Source organism: Plectropomus leopardus, chromosome 2 (genome assembly GCF_008729295.1).
Source record: "Plectropomus leopardus isolate mb chromosome 2, YSFRI_Pleo_2.0, whole genome shotgun sequence".
NCBI lineage: Eukaryota > Metazoa > Chordata > Actinopteri > Perciformes > Serranidae > Plectropomus > Plectropomus leopardus.
Window position 1 is genome coordinate 18,476,007 of NC_056464.1, and position 27,604 is coordinate 18,503,610.

The following is a 27,604-nucleotide window of genomic DNA, read 5'->3' on the forward strand; positions in this document are numbered from 1 at the left end:
AACCTTATGTAATCCCAGAATAATAAGAAATATTTTACTTTTTTACTTCAGTACATTTATCTGAAAGTTAGCTACCTTACAAATTAGGATTCGCATGTAGAAAGTTTTTTAGAATATTTACCATAAACTATCCAACAGTTTATGGTAAAGGGAAAATGATCAGACAATTATTAAATGAGCTGATCAAATGAGAATTCATTGTCAATTATTTCTATACATTTGAACATTTGAATCATTTTATAATTTATTTTGAATAATTTTGAGTATTTGGGGTGCTTTTTATTGATTATTATAACTTAATTTCATTCATTTTATGCATTGAGTACTTTCACTTTTAATACTTCAAGTACATGTTTCTTCTTATATCTACTTACTTTTACATTAGTACTGACTGTATTTTCACAGTGTGGTATTAGTACTTTTACCCAAGGATCAAAATATTTCCTTAATCGCTGATAATAATTTAAATAAATATTTTTTTCACAGTAACTGTGACTGATTACACTTAATTTATTTTATAAGGTAATTATTGATAACTATTATATGTTAGTAGTTATTTTTTCCCCTACACTGCACATTAATGTAATTGGGATTTTATTTGTTGTTGTTTTTTAGTGTATCATCATGAGTAGGCCTACCGTCATCTTTCAAGAGCCCAATGTAAGACCAGTATCCATGCTGGTGTGTTGCATAAACAATATGAAGCGCAAGTAGCTCAGATGCTCTGTGTTAGAGAGGAATGGTAACGGAACAGGGGTTAAATGTACAGTAGGTAATAAAAACGTAAAGGCAAATAAGTTCTTAAAAAAATATGCAAATTTACATGCATCATTTTATGACATCATGCGTCACCATGAAAGGTGGGCGAATCAGGACGAATGAGGGTTAATAGGTTTTAGTTTTGCTGCTGGTGTCAGTGTGCAGAGGGGAGGAGCGAGCTGGAGCACCGCTGAGCCTCAGAGGAGCGACTCAAACTGAGAGCTGAAGTCAAATCCGAAACAAACTCACTCCTCACGTCCCAGCGCGCTGTGGGAACAACCACGCTTCAACTTTTATCAAAAAATAATCCGATGTTTTATCTTATATCTTCCTGAGCGACGGTCACTCATCCCTGCGCTGTTCCTCAGTCAGATAAAGAGCAAAGCTGGCAGTGACTGCTTTCCTGCAGAGGACTAACTAACCTGCACAGGTAAGCTTGTCAAAACATTCACATCTGCAAGCACAAAAGGTGTTGTTAAACGGGCCACGTGACACTGCTAAATCTTCTGGCGCTGTTGTCAGATACCATAGCAAACATTCAGCCACCATACAGTTAATGTAAACAACTGTTGCTCAAAAAAAATAAAATACTATTACTACGAATAAAATAAAAAATACACAGTGATACAATGACAGGTGATTCAAATTGTTATTAAGTGTGTTAAAGTCATTTTAAAGTCATTACTGTGTTCTGCTATCATAATTTAACTGCATCTTGGTGTATTTAAACAGGGGTTTTAAATGCAGGCTAATATAGGCTGAGGTGCTGAAACTGTGGCATGTTGTTTATGTGTGAAGATGAGTGAAGAAGGTATACTGTAAACTCATAATATGTGTGATAATATATACTATTCTATGTATAATTTGAGTATATATTAGGAAATATTACAATTAGTTTCTTGTAATTGGAACAGTAATTGAATTTACTGTCAGAACAGTTAAGAAGTGTATAACCGTTCATAGAGCTCACAGAGGGAGGCGTTATTTTGGGTAGCTGTTAATACTTAAATACTCTTTTACATGTGGAATGGAGCCTAAGGTAATTTCCCTTAAATTAGGACTTTCAGGATAAGAAACAGGAACGCAATTTTGGAGATTACATTGAAAAAATTAAATCCAAAAATGTATAAAGCAAAAGAACAAGCAGAAAAACACAGGCTAAAAATGATTATGCTTCAGTGCCATTTTCAAAATCGATTGGGGCACCGTGTTGACCTGAGACCACTTCACATCTCAATCTCACATTGTTTTTTAAGAGTAAACTCAGAGAAATAATTTTATATGAATGTTTCAAAATAAAGCAAATGCAAAATTGGTGGATTTTGGCCGTTCTTGAGTGATTTTGGATGCATTCCCCGTCACTGAATCAATACATGTGTCCTCAGTGTGCAATATGTTTTAAACATTGATTCTTGCACAGCAGCTTTCCTCTTCAAACCCCTGTGGAAATCTGTGCAGGGGATAATGAAAGAGAGGCACTCTTCCTTCTCTAATTAACTGCCACCAAAGTGCTGGTGATCAAGGCATCGATTCAATAAAGCTGTTGCATATTGCAGCCAATACAGTGTCCGCGTCCCTCACACTTAGAGGTCATTGTTTTAAGTCTTTTTTAAAACAATTAATCCTTTATTTAAAAAGGTAGTCTCATAGAAAATGTATTTTTCAAGAAAGGCCTGCACACAAAAATAACACACATTTTTAAGGTAGACATAAATGTTATACATTATCACACAAAGTAATTACAAGTGTGATTGCAAGTACATAAGTACAACCTTTTTTAAATGTTCAAGTGGAAAGTAACAAACACTGTTTGGAGCTCATTCCATAGTTCACAGCATATTTGAAGCCAAGTTTTACAGTACAACTAAATTAGTAAAAAAAAAAAAACCCTGCTGTTGTAGACTTTATTTGTAAATTAAATAGTTAGATTCATATTGATGTTAGGATTAAATGCACAGGCCAGAAAACAGTACATTGAACACTTTTTAAAATTTGAATCCTGTACCTTAAGTGAGGGAATACAAACAGATGCAGCCTGCAGCAAAATCTCGCTAGCTGCTGACCAGCCAAATAGCACTATTGTACCATGAATGGAAACTCAATTTCAACCATTTGCTTTATTAACCATGAACATGAAGAAAGTCAATCAGTGCCATTACTATGTATACCCATGTCCTCTAACCTTAACCTCAGTTTCACATGGAGCTGCAAATGTTAAAATGTAACACAACATCAGTGAGATTCCATGAATTATTAATGTAAAGACACTAAATTTGACTCCAAACTTTTCCATATGACTGCATATAGTAAGAACAAGTGCTGTTTTCTTGAAAGAATTTTGGTGAAAATTAGGATTTTTTTTTTCTGCTGAATAAAATAATCAGAGTTGATGAAATTCTTTGACACGAGCGGACAAACCGTTCCTTCTCCACCTGGGGCTTAAAAAGGCGCATGTCGTCTTATGACCATCAGTCCGTGGACATCTTTCCCCCTGAAAGGCACGTAGTGGTTGTGACAGGAATGCAAAGCAGAGAGGCCGGGGTTCTTGAATACAGCTTCGCCGTGATGTGTCTGGTTAATCATCCACCAAACAGTGTCTGTTCAGAATGAAGACAAGGCTCAGAGTTTGAAACACGGTTCCATTTGGTTGGTTGTTATTGGGAGACTGAAGATGAGCCACGGAAAACTGCTCAATTTTAGTTGATGAATTTGGTGCATTACCTTGCTTCTCTCTTGCCTAAAAGATCATGACTCATTATGGAAGAAAAACAAATGAGATGTTGGATTAACCAGAATAAACACGACCAGACAGATATGAATGAGTTGTGCAGGAAGTCACAATAAAAATAGTTTGATCCACTATCTACTACGCTGACCAACACATCCCTCTGTTTTATTATGTAAACGTTTCCTCTCAGTGTTTGTGGTGAGTCAGAGGAAGCTTTTATCTTTATGACCACATGCAGTTTCATCATCATCTGGTTTAACCAAGATGATGATATGTGTCATCTTGAATCTGTTTGGATTCAGTGCAGAACATAATTAAGCAGACTGATATTGATTTAAATCAGTTACAAATAATGTATGTAAATCCATGTCGCAACATTTTATCCAGGAGAGAATCATTCTGAGTGAGAGAATATTTATCTACATGTGCACAAAAGTATGAGACATATGAAAAGTTTTTGGAGACTGGACCTCATTGTGAGGTGGAATTGTAAGGGGGGTGGTGAAGCTGTAGAATAGGGTCCCCCCTATGGAGTCTAGACGCTGATGGTGGTGATGAGATGTAGTGGATCCTGAGGATCTGGATGTGAGAAGGAGTGGACTTTCAATGAGCTCGACCTGGGTGCTGAAAGTGATGACTGGAGGCGAATGCGATGGAGGACGGTTCTGAATAAAATGACAGTTGACAGCTGCAGAGAGGAACGAGTTAAGGTTTGACTGCAATATGTTTGGCTGATAGAGATCGGTACAAAATTTAATTAGTTTAATTGGAAGAGGGAACGCTCATAATCATCTGACTGGAAGAAGCCAAGGAAGTGAGATGGAGAGGGAATCGTGCAGCATAAAGATAGTCTAGACGCTGAGCTTCATTTCCATGAAACTGTGCTTTTTATCTGTGACAAGCCACTGTTATTATTTTACAGTTTTGCTGGAGGTTTAGTGTCACTGAAGATAACTGATGTAGTAGGTCAATTTAGAATAAAATTGGTTGCAATCATTTGGAAAAAGAAGTCAAGGTTCACTTTTCACCATTTAAAAAATAAACTCTATTTCTTTAGAGGATCGTGACATGAGATTTAAACAAGCTGCAAGGTAGTGTACTTGGCTTTGAAGCCAATTTTCGTAGTGGCCAAACAGTGGAATTACAACTCCCATGTCCGTCACATGATGCTATTAGGCCCAAAAAGACTTTCCCATAGACTTACATTTGGAAAAAGACATCTTTAAATCAGCCCTGCAAAATGACTGATTTTGCCATCAGGATTTGGAAACATTCGGAAAGTCTAGAAGAACTGCAAGATTAAATCATGTTATCATGTTAAATCATTTCTTTTGATATTATAAATAAAGTTTGATTTTATTTTATCCCCATTTAAGTTAGCAAAGCACTAAACTGGAAGTAGCCGACTTGACGGGCAGAAGTCTCTATGCCACCTGGTTAATGGGCCCAGTAATACTACAATAGTTGAACATTTTATGCTTCATGCACCACTGAGCAACTTTCGTATGAATGAACAGGACCCCACCTCCAACACTGTATCCAGGTCTCTCAATACATCCATGGGTTGAACGCCATGTGCAGAGCAAGCAAGTTAACTTTTTTTTTTAGGAGTGAATTGTTTTAGTCATATTTGTCTTTTAGGGAAATTTTCTTAATGATTACATGACTTACTCTTCTCTCTTCATTCAGGTGTCAGCAGCTGCTGTTAATGATGCTTTTGTCCCGACATCGAACTTGGAGGTAACCTTGCGTTGTCTGTGCTGCACCCCGGAGTGGAGATGGTTTACAGGACCACAAAATGGGGGACATGTGTCTGGCTCCAGACTCTGCTGGCCTTTGCTTCAGCCAGCTGTCCCTCACTTGCCCCAAGCCCTGTCAACTTCTCTGTGGTTTACACCATGCCCTTCTTCCAGGCCCGGGGCCCCATCCAAAACATAGTCAACAACTCGTTTTACCAGGAAGTGTATGTTGCTTCTCAGAATGTGATTGAAGCTGTCAACAGAAGTTTGGAGAAGGTGTGGGAGCTCCGCACCGGGCCAGTGGGAAGCCCAGATTGTCAGATATGTGATTTGTGTGACATTGACAAGGACCCTAACTTCATGGAAGACACAAACAATCAGGTGTTGCTGTTGGACACCCTCTTTATGTATTTATACTCGTGTGGAAGTTCTCAGTATGGTGTATGCTACTTCCACCAACTTAGAGCAAATGGAGAATCGCCTTCTCTCTCTCAGTGTCTGTTCAGAAGGGATTCTAACTCTGCCGCCTACTGTCCTGACTGTGTGGCGAGCCCTCTTGGTACCAAAGTCACCATGGTAGAAGAGGGACAGACCGTCTACTTCTTTGTTGCCACCACTGTCAATGACAGTGTGACCCAGCGTTATGCAAGGAAGTCTCTATCAGTGCGTCGACCGCTGGCCACAGAGGATGGTTTCTACAGAGACGTGCGTGGCCTGACTGTGCTCCCAGGCTTGCGGAGGACATACCATATTGAATATGTCTACAGCTTTTTCACTCAGGAGTTTGTCTACTTCCTTTCAGTTCAGAGAGAGAGCCCCGATCAGGACTCCTCTCCGTTTCAGACTCGCTTGGGACGTCTCCCTCGGAATGAATGGGAGATGAAGAGGTATCGTGAGGTGATCCTGGAGTGTCGGTTTGAACCAAAACGCAGGAGGAGGAATGTAGCCAGCGAACCCTATAAGGATGTGGTGTACAACGTGGTCCAAGCGGCCCATTTTGGCAAAGCTGGCAGGGAGCTGGCAGAAGAGTTAGGGGCCGAGGAGGAAGATGACATCCTCTATGGGGTTTTTGCTGTTACTGATGACAACGGGGTCACGGAGCATGACTCGGCCCTGTGCGCTTTCCCAATGGACAATGTGAACAAAGCAATCGTCGATGGAGTGGATGACTGCTGCGAGTCTGGACCAGAGCAGCTCTCCAGAGGGCTCTGCCACTTCCAGCCCTGTGAAAGCTGTCCACATGAGGTGAGTCCACCAGGCCACAAACACACAGTGATTCCAGGTGATTAAGATCATCTCATGTCTACTTTTGCTTAAATAAAAGAGTCCCCATTCAAGATACTGTTTTAAAGGTCATCTCTGGGCATGGATTAAACCACTAAAAAGTCATATCTGTTTATCAAAATGACATATTTTGATAACTTTTACACAAAAACTCTCTTTATGCATTAAACTCTGCACATTTGCCTTATTGAATATGCATTGATGTAGGCTATGTATCTGCAAATTAGTCCTGCCCCTCAGCCGTAAGCCTGCAGCTCAAGAATACCTGCTCACATTCAACTCATACGTGCTCAAACAGCTAATAATTTGTTGGTAATATTAGATAAACCTAGTTTCCAATTGCCAGCTCTGACAAATTGAAGTGAGTGTGAAAGTTAAATTTGATGCACAGCTACACTTTGCTTTTCCTGAGATACCCCCTGGTTTTGGTTTTGGTTTGTTGAAAGTCCCACCCAAAATGGTTTGTGACATTACAACCCAGAAGTTTTGATCGGCATTTTCTAGACTGTATTTAGCTGAGTTCACATCCTGATGTAGCACAAATTTTAACCAAAGCTTCAGGAAATCTGCAAGAGAAAATTCACATTTTTGTCCTTTTCCATACACTACTGTAATCAGGTGCCATTTGCTTTACCACTGCAGAGGAAGAGCACTAGCCACACCTCAAACAAAGGACAACACTGGATGTATAACAACAGAGAGCACACCGGACAATGAAAATTGAGTTTTAAACAATTAAGAGTTCTGTTAAAAAGGTTATCTACTTGATTTTCATAAGTAGGGGTCTCAAAGATGCAGACAGGTGAAGAGTAAAGGTAAATTCAGTTGTGTGTGTTTGTGTGTGAGAGATTCATGGAGTGCTGGCAAGATGGAAAGTATGTGGAGTCTGCGGGATGAGATAATCCATATGTTTCTAGCCGTCACTTTCCAAGAACCTTAACTAAAAAAACATTGAAGGTATCTCATTGAACTGCACCCATCCATAATTGGTAACTATTTGCTGACTCAGAGCGCAGGCATCTTGACAGGGCCTGTTAAAAATGTTACCATCTGGGCGTGGAGCTATAAATTACAGCTGTTATGTGCATAAATATTGAAAACGTAGTAAGGTTACTGAGAGCTGAGAGCTGAGTGCTTGTTTGTACATGAACAAAGAAACAATCCAAATGAGTGACGTAAATGAGCATTTAATGGAGTTTTAAAATGATGACACAAACGATGCCTCTGCCAGCTATTTTATTATGATTATTATGGAGAATTATCAGTTTAGGAAATCATGTAAACCCCCACTAAAAGAAATACTTCACTGACTCTTCTGGCAGGAGCAGGATTACTGTTTAGATGTAGACTGAGCTACACATGACTAATGAAATCAAACACATTATGAAAAGATTTTGTCATAGCACAGAGTTAGCTCCAGCTGCATGTGGTTATTGTGTGACTCACTGCTTTCCCGGATAAACCTGCCCACAGGTTACAGTGTAAAATGAAAGTGAAACCAATGTTAGCAGAAATAGGAATTAAAGGTTCAGTTTGTAGGATTTGGAGGCATCCATTGGCAGAAATTGAATATCATTTTCATAACTATGTTTTCATTTGTGTATAATCACCTGAAACTAAAAATTGTGTTTTCAATACATTAGAGTGAGCTGTTAAAATCTACATACAGAGTGGGTCACCATATTGTTCTACAGTAGCCCAGAACAGACAAACCAAACGCCCACTCTAGGGCCATTCAGGTTTTCGTGTTGGACACTATAGTTCTCCTTCACGCTTGGCACATGAGAAAAGTTTCCTCTGCAACCTCAACGCTCGATGCTACTAAGTCCTACACACTACGCTTTTAGTCTTGCCTTTGAGAGCTTATACCTTTTAAGTGATGCAAACACCGTTTCCTATTAAAAAATAACTTTTGAACTTTTTAATAAGCATTTTGAAAAATAATAATAGGCTTTTACTTTCTTCCTGAGAGATAGATAAGAAGGTTGATGTCGATCTCCCTATGTCCGTGTGGGAAATATGAAGCTGGAGTCAAATACTGTTTGCTTAGTTTAGCATAAAGACTTTAAAAAAAAGGAAAATGGCTATCCTGGATCCATTCAAAGTTATGAATATCTGCCCAACGGAAGCTCTAAAGTTCACTGTTGAACATATTATAACTTCTTTGTTTAATTAATGTCTGTGAGTTTGCCACACAACCTGTGTAGACAGGAAAAAATCAGGATATAACCTGTTAATAAATGACAATTTGGAGGTGCTGATAGCTGTGGGCAAGACCAGGCGACATATTTACCCCTGTTTCCAGTCTTTGTGCTCAGCAAAGCTTGCCACCTGCTGGCTCCAGCTTCATATTTAGCATGCAGACACAAGAGTAATATTAATCCTTTCATATAACCTTTAGCAAGAAAGCACAAAACATAGATTTCCCAAAAGTGTAATTATTACATCATTGAAGCTGTGTGTAAAGGCAGGGAGGTTTTTAAAGTAATAATAACAGCTAGGTCATGAACGTGAAAATAACTGAATCTTTCTTTCATCCAGTTGATATTCTGACTGAGTTTATCCGAGAAATATGACCATTATTTTCTCTTTGGCCTGAAACAATAATTTATTTTTTGCACATCGTCTCCACCATGTGACGTTCCCATAAAAGAAAAAAACTTTTCTGGATTTCTATGAAGTACCATTAAGGTAATCTGCATCCCAGTCTGTGGAGTAATGCAACCAGAGCCAAATGCATCAGCATTCAGTAAGCACTCACTGTAAAATCCAAGAAAACAGGGATACAAATTGTTTTTTCGTTGGGAAAGAAAGTATGGAAAAAGACAGCCTGCACACTGGTGGAATGAAAATTGGACGGGGGCCAGGTAGGAGTGAGGTTTGTTAGTGGGATGACTTGTTTTCTGAAACAGCTAAGTGAGTTTCTCAGGTCAGACAGGAAAAGAGTAATTTAATAAACTATTTAAAAAGGTTTGATCTTATTTCAGTTTAGAAAGGTTTACTTCATTCCTTCCTGTTTTATCAGTTCCTTCATAACTGGTATGGTGTGAGTGTGTTCAGTATCCTTTTAAGGCCATCATGTGCATTTGAATTGATATTTTCAGACATCTGAGATTATAACAGCATTGGTCTCTTGCGTTAATGCTTTTGGTAATGCTGCTTTTTATTTCCAGATCCCAAAGGAAGTTAACCATTGTTTTCTTTTTTATATTTAGTTATTCTGTGTTGGCTGTTGTGGAGTCGGGGATGTGCTAAGGCTTCCTAGTCCCCATTTAGATTAAAAGTAAATAAAGTAAACAGTATGAGAATGAAGCAGAATTCCCAGAACTGAGTTACTATTATTGCTGTTGCTGCAAATACTTCATAGTTTGGATGTTGAGTCTTTAAACTTGTGGTAAGAAAATGTTGTGACTCAGAACTCAAAACTGTGAGGTGATGTAAACTGTTCAAGGGTAAGAGCTGAAAATTTAACATGGGTTTTGATTTCACTTGTTAGAAATTCGCAAGAGGTTTAGATAAACAGTTTTGTAAAGTTTTTCTTTTGGAAGGTCTCTCTTCGATTTATCCACAGAGGAACTTTCCTCTTGGACTAGTGAACTTTCTCCCGAGGCATCTTCTGTTTTGTTGCTTTTGGCTGCTGTTCTGAATGTTGAGTAACCTGCCAGTGGGACTGTCCAACAATTTGTAATCCTGGTTCTTCCATTTCTCAGCAGATCAAAATATCTTTTGTGCCAAAGTCATATGTGCCTCAGAAATACTATGCTTTTATCCCTTTATTACGCCATCAGATTACTTAGAATTTGGGAGAATCATTAGATTGAATGACAAAGAATAAATTGCTCCACATATGAGTAATCAGTTTTGTTGATGTTGTTGGCCTCTTTCTGCTTATGGGCTCTCACTGGAATATTAAAAAAATGTTTTCATTTGGGACGGTAGATGTATTTATATTTTTAATGTTTTTGTTTAAAAAATGTTCTATGTCATTGAAGGTCTGTTAGTCTTTGGAGGTATGACAGCCTTTGCATTTGAATTTACAGTACTGCGCAAAAGTAGGTTTGCTGTTCTAGCAACTATATATATATATATATATATATATATATATATGAAAGAAGTGTGACCTCCCTTTAAATGTAACACCTCTTAAACTCTCTTGGGAAGACTATCTTGAAGTTTTCTAAAATAATGTCCTGGTTTACCATTAGATTAGTATTGTAAATCTCATATTATCTGCTCCAAGAGAGTTCAAGACATGCTAAGTGTAAAGAGAGGTCACACTAAACACTTGCAACTTTAGTCTGTTGAAGTTGTTTTTTTTTTCTGAAATATTTTCATTTTTGATACATATTATATGTATGTTCTAGTTACAAATGAATATGTGTCATCATTATAGCCTTGCTAAAATAGCAAAGTTTACGGTGGCCCAAGACTTTTGCACAGTTCTCTAATTCACATTTTTAAATTACTTTCTATCCCTTTTTGTCAATATACACAATAAGGTAAATGGCAGTTGAAATGTATTGCTTCTTATATCCCATGTTTGTACACACACATGCCACATGTCTCTGGAGCAGTATGGGGATTCTGTGCCTTGCTCAAGTGCTCCACACTCCATACTTGGTCTATACCGGACCTTGAATTGGCAACCCTCCAAATCCGAAGCCAAGTCCTCACAGACTAAACTATGCTGCTCCACTTTTGAGGGCTTTGTGTGTGACTTTAAGCTTTCCAAGTAATGATGCTTTTTATTTTTAGGTCAGTGGAATTTGAGGTTTAGGGTTTACAAAATTTAATTATAACCAAGGTTTTGTGCATTGGAGGTGTGGAGGTGAATGACTTCAGTCAGTAGCAATGTTGTTTGTGTGTTTTTTTTAAGTTCTTAATTCACATCATAAGACAGCAGGATGATGGAGGGTGCACGTCTCTCAGTATTTTTATATGTCAAGAAAACATTTAGAAAATGTAACCTCACTGTGACGGTTGTGACCGGAGGCTTTTTTTTTTCAGGTTGTCTGTCTGTTCATCCCATTATTTTGAAGGCGATATCTCAGGAACATGCCAAGGGAACTTCCCCAAATTTGGCACATGTGCATTTGAATCCAACAATAAACTGACTAGAATTTGTTAGTCCAGAGTCAAAGGGCACTGTGACCTCAAAAGAAAAAGTTTTTAGCCATTATTCAAGAATAAATATGCTAATTATGACACATTTTACACAAACAGGTGTAGACATTTGGTCAGACACTGAATCAGTAACACTAATCATGAAACTGTGCTGATTTATGTATCTTTGTTGCCGGGTTAAAGATGTGTGTGAAGCATTCATGTTTTAGCATTTGTAGCTTCTTTGCAGCAACATTATAAGATTAGTCTATTGTCAGTGCTACAAATGAGTCTGGGCAGACATGGATGTAAATTGCAACTTGACTAGCGAAGGCTAAAACTGTGAGGTGGTAATTCTAGTTTTGTCTTGGCCTCTAGCTGTTAGCCAGTGTTACATGAAAGACTCCCTTTAATCAAACAGGGATACACCCTGCTCTGTGTCAAAGACAATCCTGTCAGATATGCAGCACAGAATAATTAATCATGGGCTAATAAATTATAAAATGATCATATTATCGTGACAGATTCATGTTGTGCTTCTGGTGTGCCAGGGACTTTGTTTCTCATGGTTACCCTGGTGACCAGCGCAGCTCACAGCACGTCCATACAAGCAAGCAGCCGGGCCTTTATTATTACACCTGTATATTTTTAGAAGGTAATTTATTGTGGTCTAAGAATGTGGATCTCTTAAGAGCACATAGATACACACTCTGAGCCGTCAACGTCCAATTAACTGCTTGTGCTTAAAGATTGTTCTCCATGACAGCTGCGCATGTGTGATGGGGGGAATCTCCAGGCACCTCCTAATTCAACTCAGACTCTGAGGTCTATGATGCAGTTATGAAACAATTTTGAATTGAGCACATGACTTAATGACTTTCTCAATGTCACAACATGTTACATTTAAAACATAGTGTATTTGTAATGATCCATAAGTAAATACAGAGAGGAATTTACTTGCATAATGTGCAGCACGTGTCCAGGTCCCTTTTCCCTTCAACTTAATAGGAGCCAGAATGTCCTTACACTAGCTTTTTAGACATGGGTTGCTGGTCTGATTTTATCTACTGGGGTTGTTGATGCTCAGCCATCCTCATCAGAAATTAGGAAGTAGCCTAGCTTAGAATGTAAACACAAACATGTTTACTTCTGTTACATTTCACAACCCAGTTGGTTCAGCTAAAGGCTGTGGAATGAGCCCGATTTTGCAAAATTGGTGCAAGTGTTTATAATGTCTACAATTGGGTTTTGAATTGCTGATTTTTCACATTTCTGCATTAAAACATAATTTACCAAAAGAGAATTAAGATGCATCTAATAACTATTTTTTAATACTGCCCTTAATGTGTGATACAGTTGAAAGCTTTGGAAAAAAGGGGCCTTGTGTTATAGTTCCACTTCTTGTCCTTGAATCTGGATTGTTGTATTTATGACCTGACATATAATTTTGGATTATTTGGTCTAGGTACTTTTCCAAGGTCAAGAATAAACTCTCTAGCTGAATATAAATTATATATTTTTTTACCATACATGTGGCTAAATCTTAAAAAATAAAAGTCCAATAGAATACGCGCTGAATTGAAAAAAAATATCTGGCAGAGGAGTAACAAATAGATCCGCAAACCAAATAACATCCATTTGAAGGATTTTAATGCTGTGTAACATTTTAAGCCAGCGGCTCTTCCATAGACACCATCTAAAAAGAGGCTCAGGCTCAAAATGCTACAGAGCATTAAAATCTTACATACACTAAAACCACTACAGGAGGTCAGACTCCTCATTCTTCTTATTGCTTTTCTGTCTCTTATTTCTTCTTAAACCACATTTAAGCAAAATGACAATAAATCTACCTTGTACCTTGTACCAAAAGGCCTAGCTAGACCCTGCTGTCAACCTTATTCAAACATATATAATAATTCTAACTTAAATACTGTTGAATTTCTTTTTGCCTCACTTTCTCATTGTCTCATTTTCGTGTCCTCTGCTGCCTGTGGCTTTGGTACTAGAGCATGGAGAACAACGCCACATGCAGAGACCATCCTACCATGGTGTCAAAGCCCTACTACAGAGTGGACCTCTTCAACAGGCAGATGACAGACGTCCTGCTCACATCTCTGCTGGTCACGACCATAGAGAACAAGACAGTAGCTCATATTGGCACCTCTACTGGACGCCTGCTGCAGGTATACAACATGATTTGAGAAATAAATGATTTTTTAAAAAATATATAAGCCATGTTTGGTTTTTGTCCTCACTTGAGACCATTGTATATGTTCTGCTACTAATAATGTTATATCTGTGTCTGCAGCTTGTATTGACAAGATCCAGCCCTATTATCTTTGCCAACTACTCTTTGGTAGAGAACCAGAGGGTCTCGTCGATTGCCGCTGTTTACTCATCAGAGTATCTTCTCTTTGTGGTTGGAGACAAGGTGCGACAGCAATCCCCTGAAATGAGAGTAAACCAATCTTATTAAGGAAACGTGTGAAATGGCTCTGGATGGATGTAACTGTCATCTGATGGCAGGAGGTGAACTTTCCTTCCACAGACCAAAAGACATGCAGGTCAGGTTGCATTACAATTACAAATGAGCTGGGCCTGTGACTGATTGTCATTGATCCCATGGTGCTCTGGAGACCTGTCCAGAGTGTTTCCCTGCCTTCTGCTCAGTGCATGCTGGGATAGGTTGCACCCCTTGTGAGCCTAAGAATGAATAAGTGCCTAAAAAGGAAATCGATAAACTTGATATGACCTAACAGTTTGGAGCAAGGTGGATATTAAAGGCTGGCACTGGATCATCACATGGGTCTTGTGGGATATTAGGACTGTTATGGTGTGATGTTGTTATTAGGGGATCCTACTGACCTTGTTTCAGCACCAGGAGCTGTCAGTGCAGCCTGTTAAACAGCCTTGTGCTGAATGAGGCCAGTGTCAATTTACATGTTAATAGCCACATTAATAATGGAAGACTGAATATGTGACCTTTAAAATTTTTATCTCTCCTTTTTCAGATGATCCAGGTGCCCCAGAGAGGGCCGGGCTGTCAACACTTCCTGACTTGTGCCATGTGTCTGACAGCCCCAAAGTTCATGGGCTGTGGCTGGTGCTCTGGAGTGTGCTCCTGGGAGAGCGAGTGTCACAGCCGATGGAGGAACGAGTCCTGCCCACCAGGGATCACTGGGGTGAGGTTTGTTCTGTAATCCAGGACAAGAACATATCTTTGAGCAACTAATAAAGACATCTCATTTCAAGGGGGCACTATACTGTATATTCTGCTTTTATTGACGCAGTTCTTTCCACGGACTGCTCCTCCTGATGGTCAAACAGAGCTAACGGTGTGCGGATGGGAGTTCCAGTCCCCCTTAAGACCTGCTATCACCTCCAGAACACACCAGGTCCGACTGGGACAAACTGCCTGCATTGTGCTTCCGGTCAAAAGCAACAACACGCAGTGAGTATCCATCCAGGCCTTGTTCTTGCATCCATAGGATTTTATTGGGGTGTTAAAACAGATTAAAACACTTGTAATAATTCCCTCTGAGGAAGGAAGAAAACAGAGCATAACAGTTCTGGCCTATGATCCGGTCTATTGAGGCTATTTCTAGAGAAAATTGGTATCAAACTCAATAATATCTGAATGTTGAACATTATTACAAAATAAAAGTCTAGACTTTGAGGGACTGACACCAAAACTTGACATGTGCTCACTTATGCCTTATTTCTGATGTGCTGAAATATCTCAGTGTGACACAGGACTACATTAATAATATGTGTAGTTACACAAAGACTTCCGTCTCATTTCCAATTCAACTTGACTTGACTCAACTCACTTTACCAGTTTTTTTTTTATATATTCAGTTTTCCCCTGCTGATAGTACCCCGGCAGTGAAGGCAAGATTCTCAGCTGATTGCCACCAGACCCCCAAGAAGTGAGGCCAATTTTAATTGTGGCCAAACGGTATAATTACACCATTACACCTTACATGGCAAAAGAAACATCTAATTAATTGATTTGTAATTTTTGAGCATCCTAACCCCCGTAAAATTATTTGTTTTACTATCAGGAGGATCCCTTTAGTCTGCTAACATTATTAAAGTTGTGGCAATCATCCCTGGATCATTCTGATATTTTAATACGCAGCAGTTGAACCAAGTTGGCTTCATCATGCACCACTCAGCAACTTACATAGGAATGAACTTCTGCTTTCTTTCAGTTGTACACCGTCGTGTATGGCGTAGTTTTGCAGGCTGCCATTTAAAAAAAAAAATCTGGGAATTAACAAATTGCGGTCACTACTGATGGTAAGTTGGCTATTTAAAAATGGCAGGTTTGTGCAGGATGTCGTGTCGTGCAAGGGACGATTTTCGTTATAGTTCTCAATGACCAGTCTGTGGTCTGAAGTGTTTGAACTCCTCGTTCTAGTGCTTGATAAGCTTGATTGGATGCTGGACAGAGTTAATACCAAAAAAGTAGACTACAAGGTCCTATCCACAACTTTTGCTAAAATCGAAAAAGTGTGAGTTGAGTTGAGCCATGCAGTACCATGTGGCATAAGAGTCTAAAGCCAAGCTAGTGCCTCTGTGAGGCTGTAATCAGATGCATATCAGCATGGTAACAATCTCTAAATTATAATGCTAACGTAAAAAAAATGCCATGTTCATTGTCTTAGTTTAATGTGTTAGCACTGAGCAACAGCTGAGGCTGATGGCAATGCCATTGGTTTTGGTGGAATTTAATGAATTTATGTAGCTAATGTCAAAGTGTTGATCTAAATTAAAACCAGTTTTTTTCTGAGATAGATTTACCAACCAACAAGCTCTACAAAGACAATTTCATTCACAAGTGCAGTGGATTGATTTAACTGAAAGATGTAATTTAGGAGCTTAGCTAACCAGGAATTTTATTTCTTGATGCTGCCTAAAATGTAACTATTTTATTAAATACATTTAATAAATGTAAGTGCCCCTGTGTTGCAGTTATTGTATTTGCCAATGACCTACTGATACAAGTATTTTGTGGTGCATGTTCTTCAGCCTGGTGTGTAAGATTCGCTCTGGGGCTACTGAGCTGTCCAAACCAGTCAACATCACAGTGGAGGTGCATGAGGTCAAGGTGGAGGGTGGACGCTACTCTATTGACGGGAAGGCAGAAATGCCAGGATTCACATTTGTGGTAATCTTTGTTGTTATCATCCATTAATATCCTCATGACAACATCAAAACTAAGAATGATTTAATAAGCTATTTAATCCATGGAACCACCTGTCAGACGCATTTGTTTGCCAAAATACTATTATAAACTGTCCGTCCAGATTCCCAACATCACAGAAATTCAGCCCAACTATGGGCCCCGTGTTGGGGGCACGCTCATCACAGTGACTGGACCTCACCTGGATGCTGGGAGGACCAGGAGAGTCACTCTCAATGACATGCCCTGCCCTATAAAGAGGTCTGAAAATACCTTTTATCTGTTTTCATCACACTAACTGCAAATTGTGTGTAATTATGCTTTTGAAAACTACAGGCTGGAAAGGTCCAAAGACTGACTCATAACTGGAGATATTATCTTAATGGACATGCAAAATATATTTAAAAGTGTGAAGCCTTTTGATCTGTCACAGTTTCCCTATTATGTAAGTATGTATGTTATGTATTTACTTCCCCTCTGCCTCTCTACAGAGTCACAAAGCCCAAAGGCAACGTATCCTCCATCATTTGTCTGTCCCAGTCCATCTCAGAGGTGAGGGACGTCCCTCTGAGCGTTTTCATCGACAAGTCTCCTGTCCTCACCACAAAGGTGTTTTACTACAAAGAAAATCCAATGATTACGGCTGTTCTGCCTGACTGTAGCTTTGACAGGTAAAACAGAGAGACCTCTATCTTTTCTCATATTTTTTTATCATCATCACACATTAATGTAAAACAATCTTTTTTTCCATGACATTAAGCACGTCTGTCTTAATTGCAGGGGGTCAAAGATTGTCATTGATGGGGAGAACCTTGACTCGGTTTATCGCACCATCATCCGCTTTAAACCCAATGAGAGCCATTTGAAACCTGTGACAAGGGTATGTGTTCATCATAATATACAGTAGATACATTCAAAAACATTATTCTTTCAGTCTACAATTTTGCAATTTCATATTCTTACATTTAACTGTGGGTTTACCAATAAAGTATGATCTCATTGTTTTTTTCAGGAGTGCATAGGCAAGTCTTTGCCCACGAGAATGGAGTGTATCACTCCTGTGTTCCCCAGGGATGAGACAGAGGAAGGAGAGCTTTCCTTCGACATGGACGGAGCGGTGGGACTCTGGAACAAAGAGTTCTCCTATCACCCCTATGGAGAGCCCATACCTTTTGAAACGGAGGGGCACGTGCTGAATTTGTACCCTGGGTTTGACGAAGTGTCACTACATGTAAGTAATGGCTCTGAAGCTATTTGCTTTGACTTTATGGCAAAACAAATGTAGATTTGTAATATTTATTATAGATTTAGTAAGTAACTCTTTTCGTCTCATGTCTTGATTTGATCTCTCTGTGTACAGCATCAAAAGCTGAATCTGGTGAGCTCCTGTATGACCATCATTATGATGGTGGCAGGCGTTGATTGTGATGCTAAAGTCCTGGATAATGAGATCACCTGCCGAATCCCAAAAAACATGACCATCCCCAGTGAGGGACTGCCAGTGAAGGTGAGTCAGGCCTAATGTTTAGATAATGACTCACTGATGGATGTTTCTGGATCCAGATCACCAGTCGCTCTTCTACATGTTTCTCGAAAACATAATTGAACATTTTACAAAATAAATGGCAAATATTTCATCATCTATACACAGTCCCAGGAAATTTTAAACTTAAGTACGTCTGCATGCTGACAAATAGATATTTTATACATGCAATTAAAGTCAGTAAAACTCGAAGTAAGAGACACACAAATATGAGTGTGGTAGCCTGTTTCATCCATCCATCCATTGTCTGCAGCTTATCCAGGGCCAAGTTTTGACGGCAGCAAGCCAAGCTAGGTAGTCCAGACACTTCTCCCTCGTTTTCCAACTCTTCCTAAGAGATCCCAATTCAAGGCATTCCCAGGCCAAGTCAAACATCATCTAATCTCTTTAGCATGTTGTGGGTCTATTCCTGGGTTTCCTACCAGTAGGATGTGCACGGAAATCCTCAAAGGAAGGCGCCCAGGAGGCACGCTACTCCAACGCCCGAATCACAGTAACTGGCTCCTTTTGTTGAGAAGGAGCAGCTGCTCTACTCTAAGCTGCCTTTGGATGTCTGAGCTGCTGACCACATCTCTAAGGCTGAGCCCAGCCACCCTGGGGAGGAAACTCATTTCGGCCACTTGTATATGTGATCTCATTCATTCTGTCTCAATGCAAATCTCATTACCGTAAGTGAGGGCTGGAGTGAAGATTAACGTAGATATTGATTTTCTCATCTGACTCTTAACAAGAAAGCAAATAAGGCCATTTAACAAAATGTCAAACAAAATCTTTAAATTCTGTAAGTGTCTGTAAAGAACAAGGTCCCTTTCAAAGTAATTAGAAGCAGTGCATGGTGTGTGCTTAAAGAGACTTTGAGCCAAAAGAAACATTCAACTTAGGCATTAAATTAAAATATTGTAGTTGAGCTGATGCAGAGGGAGATATGAATTGTTTTTATAGTTAGCAATATGCTTTTAAACACAGGAGTAACACATATGTGACCAAAAACACAGCCAGTCTCAGTGTAAATAGCTTGAAACCTAAAAATGTATGTTTTCCATGTATGTTGGTTGCAACAAAAACTGTGTATCATGGACTCTGCTCTTTAGATCTCCATCAACGGGCAAGTCCACAACGTTGGTACGGTGGTGCGGGTCAGCAACCATTATATGGTGGGCATTGTTCTGGGGATCCTGGCGGCTCTTGTGGCCGGAGCGGTGCTCGCCTTCGTTGTCATGAAACACTTACGGAAGAAGAAGAAAGGTGGGCTCCTCTCTGTCATGTGAACCTTGGTCAGACCTGTTTATACAACTACTACCAGCTGTGGGGAAGAATCACACAAGTCTTTCAACTAGAACAACCCCAGCATGGCAGAGGATGTACATGTGTTCATGTGTTGATGATTAAGAAGTGTTGTGAAATGTTTTTCAGCCTCCATGGTGGAGACCCGTTTGGCCCACAGCGCTAACCGCTCTGGTACAAATAATGTGGAGCTGTCACCAGTTGGGGACTACAGGAGAGGTGACTGTCTAGCTTTTAAACCACACTGTACAGGCCGAATCACAATGCTTATTTATAATGAAATCTTTGCGTCAAGTACTTAAAATGACACGGCGCATTGCAAACGGCAAGTGGTTGGTTTTTAGTTTTTAGCCACTTAAAAAAGACCATGGCCCTTCTGTAAAGAGTTTGCATGTGCTCCCCATGTCAGACATACAGGATAGGTGACTTGAAATTGTCCGTAGGTGTGAATGTGAGCATGAAAAGGATAAGTGATTATGGAAATTGAATACGCAGAAAATTAATTAAAAAAAAGACCCACTTAAAAAAACAGATCCACATCATTTCAAGTGTATGCTATATTCAGAAGACTTTGACAGCTTTACCGTGCTGTCAGACAGCCACTTTCCGACGGAGAACAGATATCTCAAAGTCACCAGACTCCATTGACGAAAACAGTAATTTTACTTTGCATAACATGGGAGTTGCTGGTCTACTGCTGCCTTTGTTGGTTAATGTGTAAGGTAAAGCGAAGTATTTTAAATATCAGTTACCCTTAAATTGATATTTTCTAGGTGGCTAAACTACATTTTGCTTTAGTTTCTGTCCACAGCAGTACTTTGCTTAACTTCTTTGCCAGTATTTGGTTAATCAAAGACGGTGGCAAAGCAAGACAGTACATAAGATAAGCACAGCAGAAACATCAGATAGTTCTGACCGCTGTGTTTTTAACTATATCCAGATGTTACAGCTACAGCTAAAAAATGACAACAGAAATAAACAAATTCGCGGATTTCACATTTTTCTGCAGTTAAAATCAATTGCCAGTTGTCCACCAGGAGGTGACTGTTGCTGTTAATGCTGTGTCACGGTGATTTGGTCTATAGCTAATTTGCTTCTGAGACACTTGCCTTCATAGCTCTCATTAATAAACCTCTCTTTTTGGACTTTTACCAGTAGTATCCCTGAGTCCCCCAACCCCTCTGGTAGGGCAGGTGGTGTTTCCCAGCCTGAGCTACGCTGCAGGCACCATAGATCCAACCCTCACCCCCCTCATGCCTCCAGAGAAGATCTCCATCTCCAGTTTCAGGCCAGAGCTGCTAGAGGAGGTGAAGGATGTTCTTATTCCTGCTGAGATGCTTATTGTGCAGCACCACCGGATCATAGGGAAGGGTAAGGAACCCCGCTGTCTGTATTGAAACACTAAACTTGTTATGGAGCCTTTTGTAAGCTATGTCTTGGAGAAACAGCAGTAATCCTGCGTCATTTTGTGTTTTTTTCCTGCAGGTCATTTTGGCACTGTCTATCATGGCTACTTCACAGACCACAACAACAGAGAAATCCACTGTGCTGTCAAGTCTTTGAATAGTGAGTAGCTGCTTCAGGAAAGCACCAGAAAGTCTCCTCAGTTCCTCTGATGTAGAACAAATTGCCACAGGATGATTTGGGATATTTTCTATGTATCTTTAAAAGCAGCTTTTCAGACTTGTTTTTCCTCCTTCATATTTGAGTACATATAATGTATGTGTGTGTGTGTGTGTGTGTGTGTGTGTGTGTGTGTGTGTCATCAGGAATAACAGATGTGGAGGAGGTGGAGCAGTTTCTGAAGGAAGGTATCATAATGAAGGGTTTCCACCACAGCAATGTGCTGTCTCTGCTGGGTATCCTCCTGCCGCAGGAAGGGCTCCCTCTGGTGGTGCTGCCGTACATGAAACATGGGGACCTGCGGCACTTTATACGCTGCGAGAAGAGGGTGTGACAGCAACACTAAATAGCGCACTTTAATAATCTCATTTAAAAAGAGCCATCTTTATTCTGACAAGCAAATGATGTACATTTCCAACTGTTAAAATCAGTGTTTTTGACATGTGTTTATTGGATTTGTTCAGAACCCCACTGTAAAGGATCTGATCGGCTTTGGGCTGCAGGTTGCCAAGGGGATGGAATATTTGGCTCAAAAGAAGTTTGTGCACAGAGATCTTGCAGCACGCAACTGCATGTGAGTCACCAAGATGTGCAGGGAAATCAGAATTTTATTTACTGCCATTAGGCCTAAATTTATCTTCAATGTACTGTAGAGAGATGTTTCATGGTACAAATTTAGTCAAGCTTGTTACATCACAGTAGTCAAATATAATGTTTTACAACAAAACCACAATCTTTGTTTTTCTTTCTTTAGGCTAGATGAGTCGTATACAGTGAAGGTGGCAGACTTTGGCATGGCCAGAGATGTTTTTGATAAGGAGTATTACAGTGTTCAGGATCACAGGAAAGCAAAGCTTCCTGTGAAATGGATGGCCATCGAGAGTCTGCAGACACAGAAATTCACCTCCAAGTCTGATGTGGTGAGCAAATTAAAGTCTTAGTGTAACTGAGATCGCTGCAGTTGTTGTTTAAGTGTTGAGAGACACTTGTCAGTGTTTCTGGTAGTAGAAATCAGTGCATGATGTGTTTGTTGTTGTACAAGTTTATTCATTAGGATAAACTTGAGATGAGCCATCTCGATTTGGAGGGGGTAGATGTGTTTAAAGCTGTAGTTGGCAACTTATAACAATTATCATTTTACAGCCAAGCAGTACACTGAACTATGTTTCTGAAAATATTTTAGAGAGGAAATAGGCAATGCAGTAACAAAATCTTGATTCATATTTGATCAGTGCTGCCTAGTTTGACTGAAGTTCATAAAGTGATTGACATAACTGACACCTGTGTTAGAGACTCCTTGGCTCAGATTGATTGTTTTAAATGAGCCGCTGTCTGATATTAGCAAATGTCATTAAAGGCAGAAGGAAGGGAGGAGGGACCTGTTTTTAATTTTTTTTTTAACGGACTATATGTCTCATGTACCTCTCTCAGAATGTAGTGACAGTTGCAGAAAATATGACAAAAAGCTATTTTCATAAAAGTTACTAACTGTGGCTTTAATGTTCCTTTTTAATGTCACATATTACCATGTTACTGTGAGGCTATAATCAATATACTATCAAAAAAATTACAGGATGGGAAAGCAAAAAAACCCTAACATTTTATGCTGCATAAATGTTTATTAATTTTGTCTGACTTTTTTCTTAACTTTGACTTGTTTTTTCTTGTCACCTACTGGATAATTTAACCTCTTCAGGTCTTTAAAAATTATTCAAATAAAACAAAAGCAAATGCTTGAAATGGTCACAAACAGTAGACATATGTATGTAATGATGAGGACGAGAAACGCTGAGGAAACACGGCTCTACGTAGCATTTTGCATTAAATGCCATTTTTGTGGATTATGCACAAAATCTTCCAAATTGCTGTGCAGCATAATACTGTACAACCACATACAGTACAATTATAGGAAACATAAGTGTTTCACAAATTTATTCCTATTCCACCTTCATAGTTTCAACTCACATTGGTCTAGCCCCTCAGGACGGAAAAACAGCGACTGCACACTAGAGTATGCTCTATTAACATTTATTCAATTTCCACCAAGGAGATGTTTCAAGCCTCACACTCCTCATCAAACCAGTGACAGACAGCACACTTGTACTTGTTGTAACTTTTGCCTCTCCTGATGCAGTGGTCCTTTGGTGTGCTGATGTGGGAGATGCTAACCAGAGGAGGGAGCCCGTACCCTGAGGTGGACCCTTATGACATAACACATTACTTACTGAAGGGCAGGAGGCTTCCCCAGCCTCAGTACTGCCCCGACCCTTTGTAAGTATGAAGAATATTAGCACTATGTTGCACACTTTGTTTAATTAGTCTAAAGAGTCATTTTAAATGGGTTGTTGTTGCTTAATTTTTATAAATCCATTGTAAAGTTGAGGGCTGCTTAAGAATGAAAACTACAGTAATACTTGCACAAATTTACATCTATGAGATGGAAGAACAAAGTCCAGAGTGGTAATAACAAGATGTTTGAATGGTCACTCAGTAGTGTGAAACCCGTAAATTGTCCACTACTTGGTATTCCAGCACAGTTAAGCAATGCAGTTTGGGAGTTAATGTGTCTACAAAACACCGCAAAGAACACTTCCTTTCTTACAAAACCACACACACACATACCTGTGTGACTTAAAAAATAGTAGCCAGCATGTTTTTTTTTTGTTTTAATGATAAATCCCCAGAACTGTGAGTTTTTGCCAACTTGAAGAAAATCATCAACTTAAAGACTGATGAAGAATAACTCAACTATTCATACCCCTTGTCCACTGAGGACTTGTCATACATCCAGTGAGGATTAAAGGCGTAACCAGGGACGTATGATGCATGTGTGATTGGGTACTTTTGCTTTTAATACTTTTAATACTAAGTACTTTTTCTCATTACACTTACTTACTTTTACTTAAGTAACATTTTAAATGCAGGACTTTTACTTATTACAAAGAATTTTCATAGTGTGGTATTAGTACTTTTACAAAAGTAAAGGATCTTCATACTTCTTCAGTGACTTAAGAAAACTAATTACTGGGTCAGACAGATTTCAATCATGCAGTCTGTACATGTCCACACAGTCCTCAGAGAAGAACAAATCAGGCATAGTAGGTAAAAACACCTGTCTAGATGGGTGTGGGTGTGGTCCCACAGTGTGGGACTGTGTGTGTGGAGACTTAAACACTCGATAACAATAACAAAAAATGTGAAAGTAATTATAGACTATTTTGATGCCAGCCAGTATAGTATAGTATAGTATAGTAAATGTAATGTAATGACATGTAATATAATAGAATAATATATAGTGCATTGGTTTATCTGTCCCCTCCTTACTCAGACTCGGACTCTATGAATGCTTTTTCCAGGTATAGCATTATGCTCCAGTGCTGGGACCCTGATCCAGAGTTGAGGCCCAGCTTTGCTACGTTGGTGTCGGCTGTCTCCACCATCCTGTCTGGCCTTGAGGGAGAACACTACATCAGCCTGAATGTCACCTATGTCAACCTGGACCAGCCGCGGCCCTACCCTGCCCTCACAGAGTCTGCTGATGAATGTGACTCCACAGATGCTGAAGATTCAGGCTCAGTGTCTTCCTGATCCACGCTCCTCCTCCTCCCCCCTCAACTTTAAACTGGTATTGGTGCTAACAGCAAGAGCACAAAAAACCTCGACCAGGTCACAACAGTGACTCTTACCACAGAGCATCTAAAACAGAGATACTTCCTGCTCTTTATGTGCATGAAAGTGGTAGCAAGATGTTTTCAGCTGTAGAAGCACAAAGTTTGGTCTTTTAAACTCTGTTATCTTAAAAGTATTTCAAAGAAATTTAGTTTTTCTTATTTTTAATTGCTAAAGAGGTCACTTATAATACATTTAACAAGTTCTGTCATACTAGCTTGTTGGCGGGACAAAATAAAACAGGTCAACACTTGTATCAATTCAAAGCTAATTTGTAATATTACACTGGTTTGCTAAATCAGCCTGCCTGTTAGCAAGCTAGCTAACAATGGTACAAAAAAAAAATGTTCATATTTACTTCTCAAATACCAAAGTATTGTGCAAAGAAAAGGCACTGGCTCGGGCTAGATAACCAAATCTGACTCTGAACTAACGTGTTCCCACACAACGTGAGTCTTTCTCAGATATCTGTTTTATTATTTTCCTGCACAGCTGGTATTATTGAATACATTATAAATGTAAAGTAAGTTCTTCCAAGTCCATATCTTGGCTACAGTGTTGAGCAGAGGTGTGGATTCAAGTCACAAATTTGATGGTTCTAGATTCAACTTGCCAAAATCAAAAAATACTCACAACTTGACTTGTATTTTAACATGACTCGTGACTTCACTTTGATTTTAGCCTTTAAACTTAAAAATCCTTGATACCTTCCCCCGGGCCCATAGATGAATTACTGAGTGGATCTAAAAGACACAAGCCCAGGGTCCAAAGTGCCAGGCGACCCTGTGGTCTTCATTTGCAAAATATCACTCAAACCACAAAAAAAGTACAAAACAACTGCAAGGAGACACAAAACCACAACTGTGTCTTGCTTCCACGTTGGAGAGGTAGTGGAGCCCTCTGTATATCTTTGCCTAGGGGCCCATTGTCCCATTGTCAAATCCAAGGACTAAGATTAAAAAGTATGTTATTTAAAAAGTGTGCCACAAATCAATTCATTTTCCTTCATCCCTTGAATCACCAAACATTAATGCTATTAATTCCCAGTAAGTCAACACTTAATTCCCCAGGTCCACTTTGTTTTAACCAATCTGGCATCCAGTCAAGTTGCAGGAGAGAACCATAAAGAACTAACTTTACATCACTGAGCGTCAAAAAATGATACCAATGATAATTTTGTTCGCACACAAAAACTAAATGCAGTGGTCAACAAGAACAAAAGAAAAAAAAGAAGGATAAGTTGCAGAGTGCAAAAGGTGCAAGTTGAAAATTGCAGATGGAAACCCAACAAATTTGTTCTAACAAATAAATACACATTTTCATAATTTTTAAATTATTTTTATGAATTTTATATATTGTCACTCCGGCAAGGGCATTAGATTTGGTGGAGTGTGTTATGACTTGTTTAGGCTTCCAAACCTAAAATGACAGACTTGGGACTTGACTTGAATGCAAAGACTTGAGACTAACTAATGACTTGCAAAACAATGACTTGGTCCCATCTGTGGTATTGAAGAAAAGAGTTACAAAAAGAGTATCCATTTAATTCAGTGGCACTTAGCTTTCTTTCACTACCTAAAACATAGTGTACTGTTACAGCAGCAGAGCCCATGTGTGTATTTAGGTATGACATTCCCACATTTGCTTTTAGATCTTTTGCATTATCGCGATTGTTTTGTATATTTTGGACCATTTTTCTGCAAGGCGCAATGTTGACAACAATTTTCTGAAAGACACATCCTGTTGCTTGTATTTCTGTCACAATGTTTTTGAGATAGTGTAATAAATTAAAATATTTATTTGTTTATAGATTTGTCCTTGTTGACTTTAAGTAAATAGGGGGATTTGTGCAAACATTTGCAGTTGATTTTTGACACTTTCTGTCTTTTGTTACTTTCTCCACTAGAGGTCAGCGTTCTGTTAGAAGTCCTCTGCAGAGCCACTGATCTGCTCCTGAAGACGCTCCCAGCAACATGGATGCAGAATCCTTTATGTGTGCATCACTTTTTCTGTAGCATAGCAACATGAATGACCCAAGTCTTTCACATTTGCTCTGAAAACCAACCAATAAGCCCTCTAGATGAAACATAAGATATTAAACACAGACCAGAACAGCACAACAGAGCAGGCAGGTATGTCTACCTCTTGCTGTTTCATTTGTTCTGCCTTCAGCCATTTGGCTGCAACGAACAACTGTATTTTTAATTAAATGAGCAGAAGTTACAGTCAGCATAGACAAACAATCTGTCAATCTCACAAACAAACTAAACAAACGTCTCACCAACATACTGTAGCAACTCCCAGAGCTGTAAACAGACACCACACACAACAAACACACTTCCCCCACAACAAAACCGGAGTCAAATAAAACCAGAGGGAAATAAACATCATAAAGTTTTCTCTTTTTTCATGCTGCCAAGAACAAAAGTCAGTCCCCGCGTGGTCGGGCCTTTGATATAGAGAGAGTGAGCCCAGCTTTCGTTGTCAAAATGTGTGAGTGTGAGGCCACATGTTGTGGGGCAGAGCCCACAGGATCCACAATGGAGACGAATCAAGACAGCCATGATCCCCCCTTTCTCCCTCTCCTTTCCTCTCTGTGTGTTTTGATCCCTGTTGTATTATCTGGGCTATAAAAAGTGCAGAACCTGTGAAGAGTGCTGCTGTCAGCTGTGCGACCAGAGCTT

The 27,604-nt window shown here is 39.4% G+C and overlaps 1 protein-coding gene across 3 annotated transcripts; it reads left to right on the forward strand.

The window, feature by feature from the left end:
• The first annotated feature begins 952 nt into the window (after positions 1–952).
• On the forward strand, positions 953–27,354 carry mst1rb (macrophage stimulating 1 receptor b). 3 transcript variants are annotated; one of them, XM_042503698.1, is made up of 22 exons: positions 953–1,189; positions 5,177–6,471; positions 13,620–13,796; positions 13,922–14,044; positions 14,625–14,795; positions 14,904–15,064; positions 16,648–16,786; positions 16,926–17,062; positions 17,293–17,472; positions 17,582–17,681; positions 17,814–18,032; positions 18,162–18,308; positions 19,436–19,589; positions 19,758–19,847; positions 20,784–20,999; positions 21,114–21,194; positions 21,398–21,579; positions 21,716–21,825; positions 22,006–22,171; positions 23,386–23,522; positions 24,608–24,876; positions 26,827–27,354. In XM_042503698.1, exons 2-21 carry the CDS (start codon positions 5,266–5,268, stop codon positions 24,837–24,839), a joined length of 4,128 nt encoding a protein of 1,375 aa, XP_042359632.1. In that variant the 5' UTR covers positions 953–1,189; positions 5,177–5,265; the 3' UTR covers positions 24,840–24,876; positions 26,827–27,354. The 3 variants fall into 3 exon arrangements, with proteins under 3 accessions (XP_042359632.1, XP_042359624.1, XP_042359640.1); XM_042503690.1 differs by lacking the exon at positions 26,827–27,354 and having other exon boundaries at positions 24,608–26,727; XM_042503706.1 differs by lacking the exon at positions 26,827–27,354 and having other exon boundaries at positions 20,787–20,999; positions 24,608–26,727.
• The last annotated feature ends 250 nt before the right edge of the window (positions 27,355–27,604 follow it).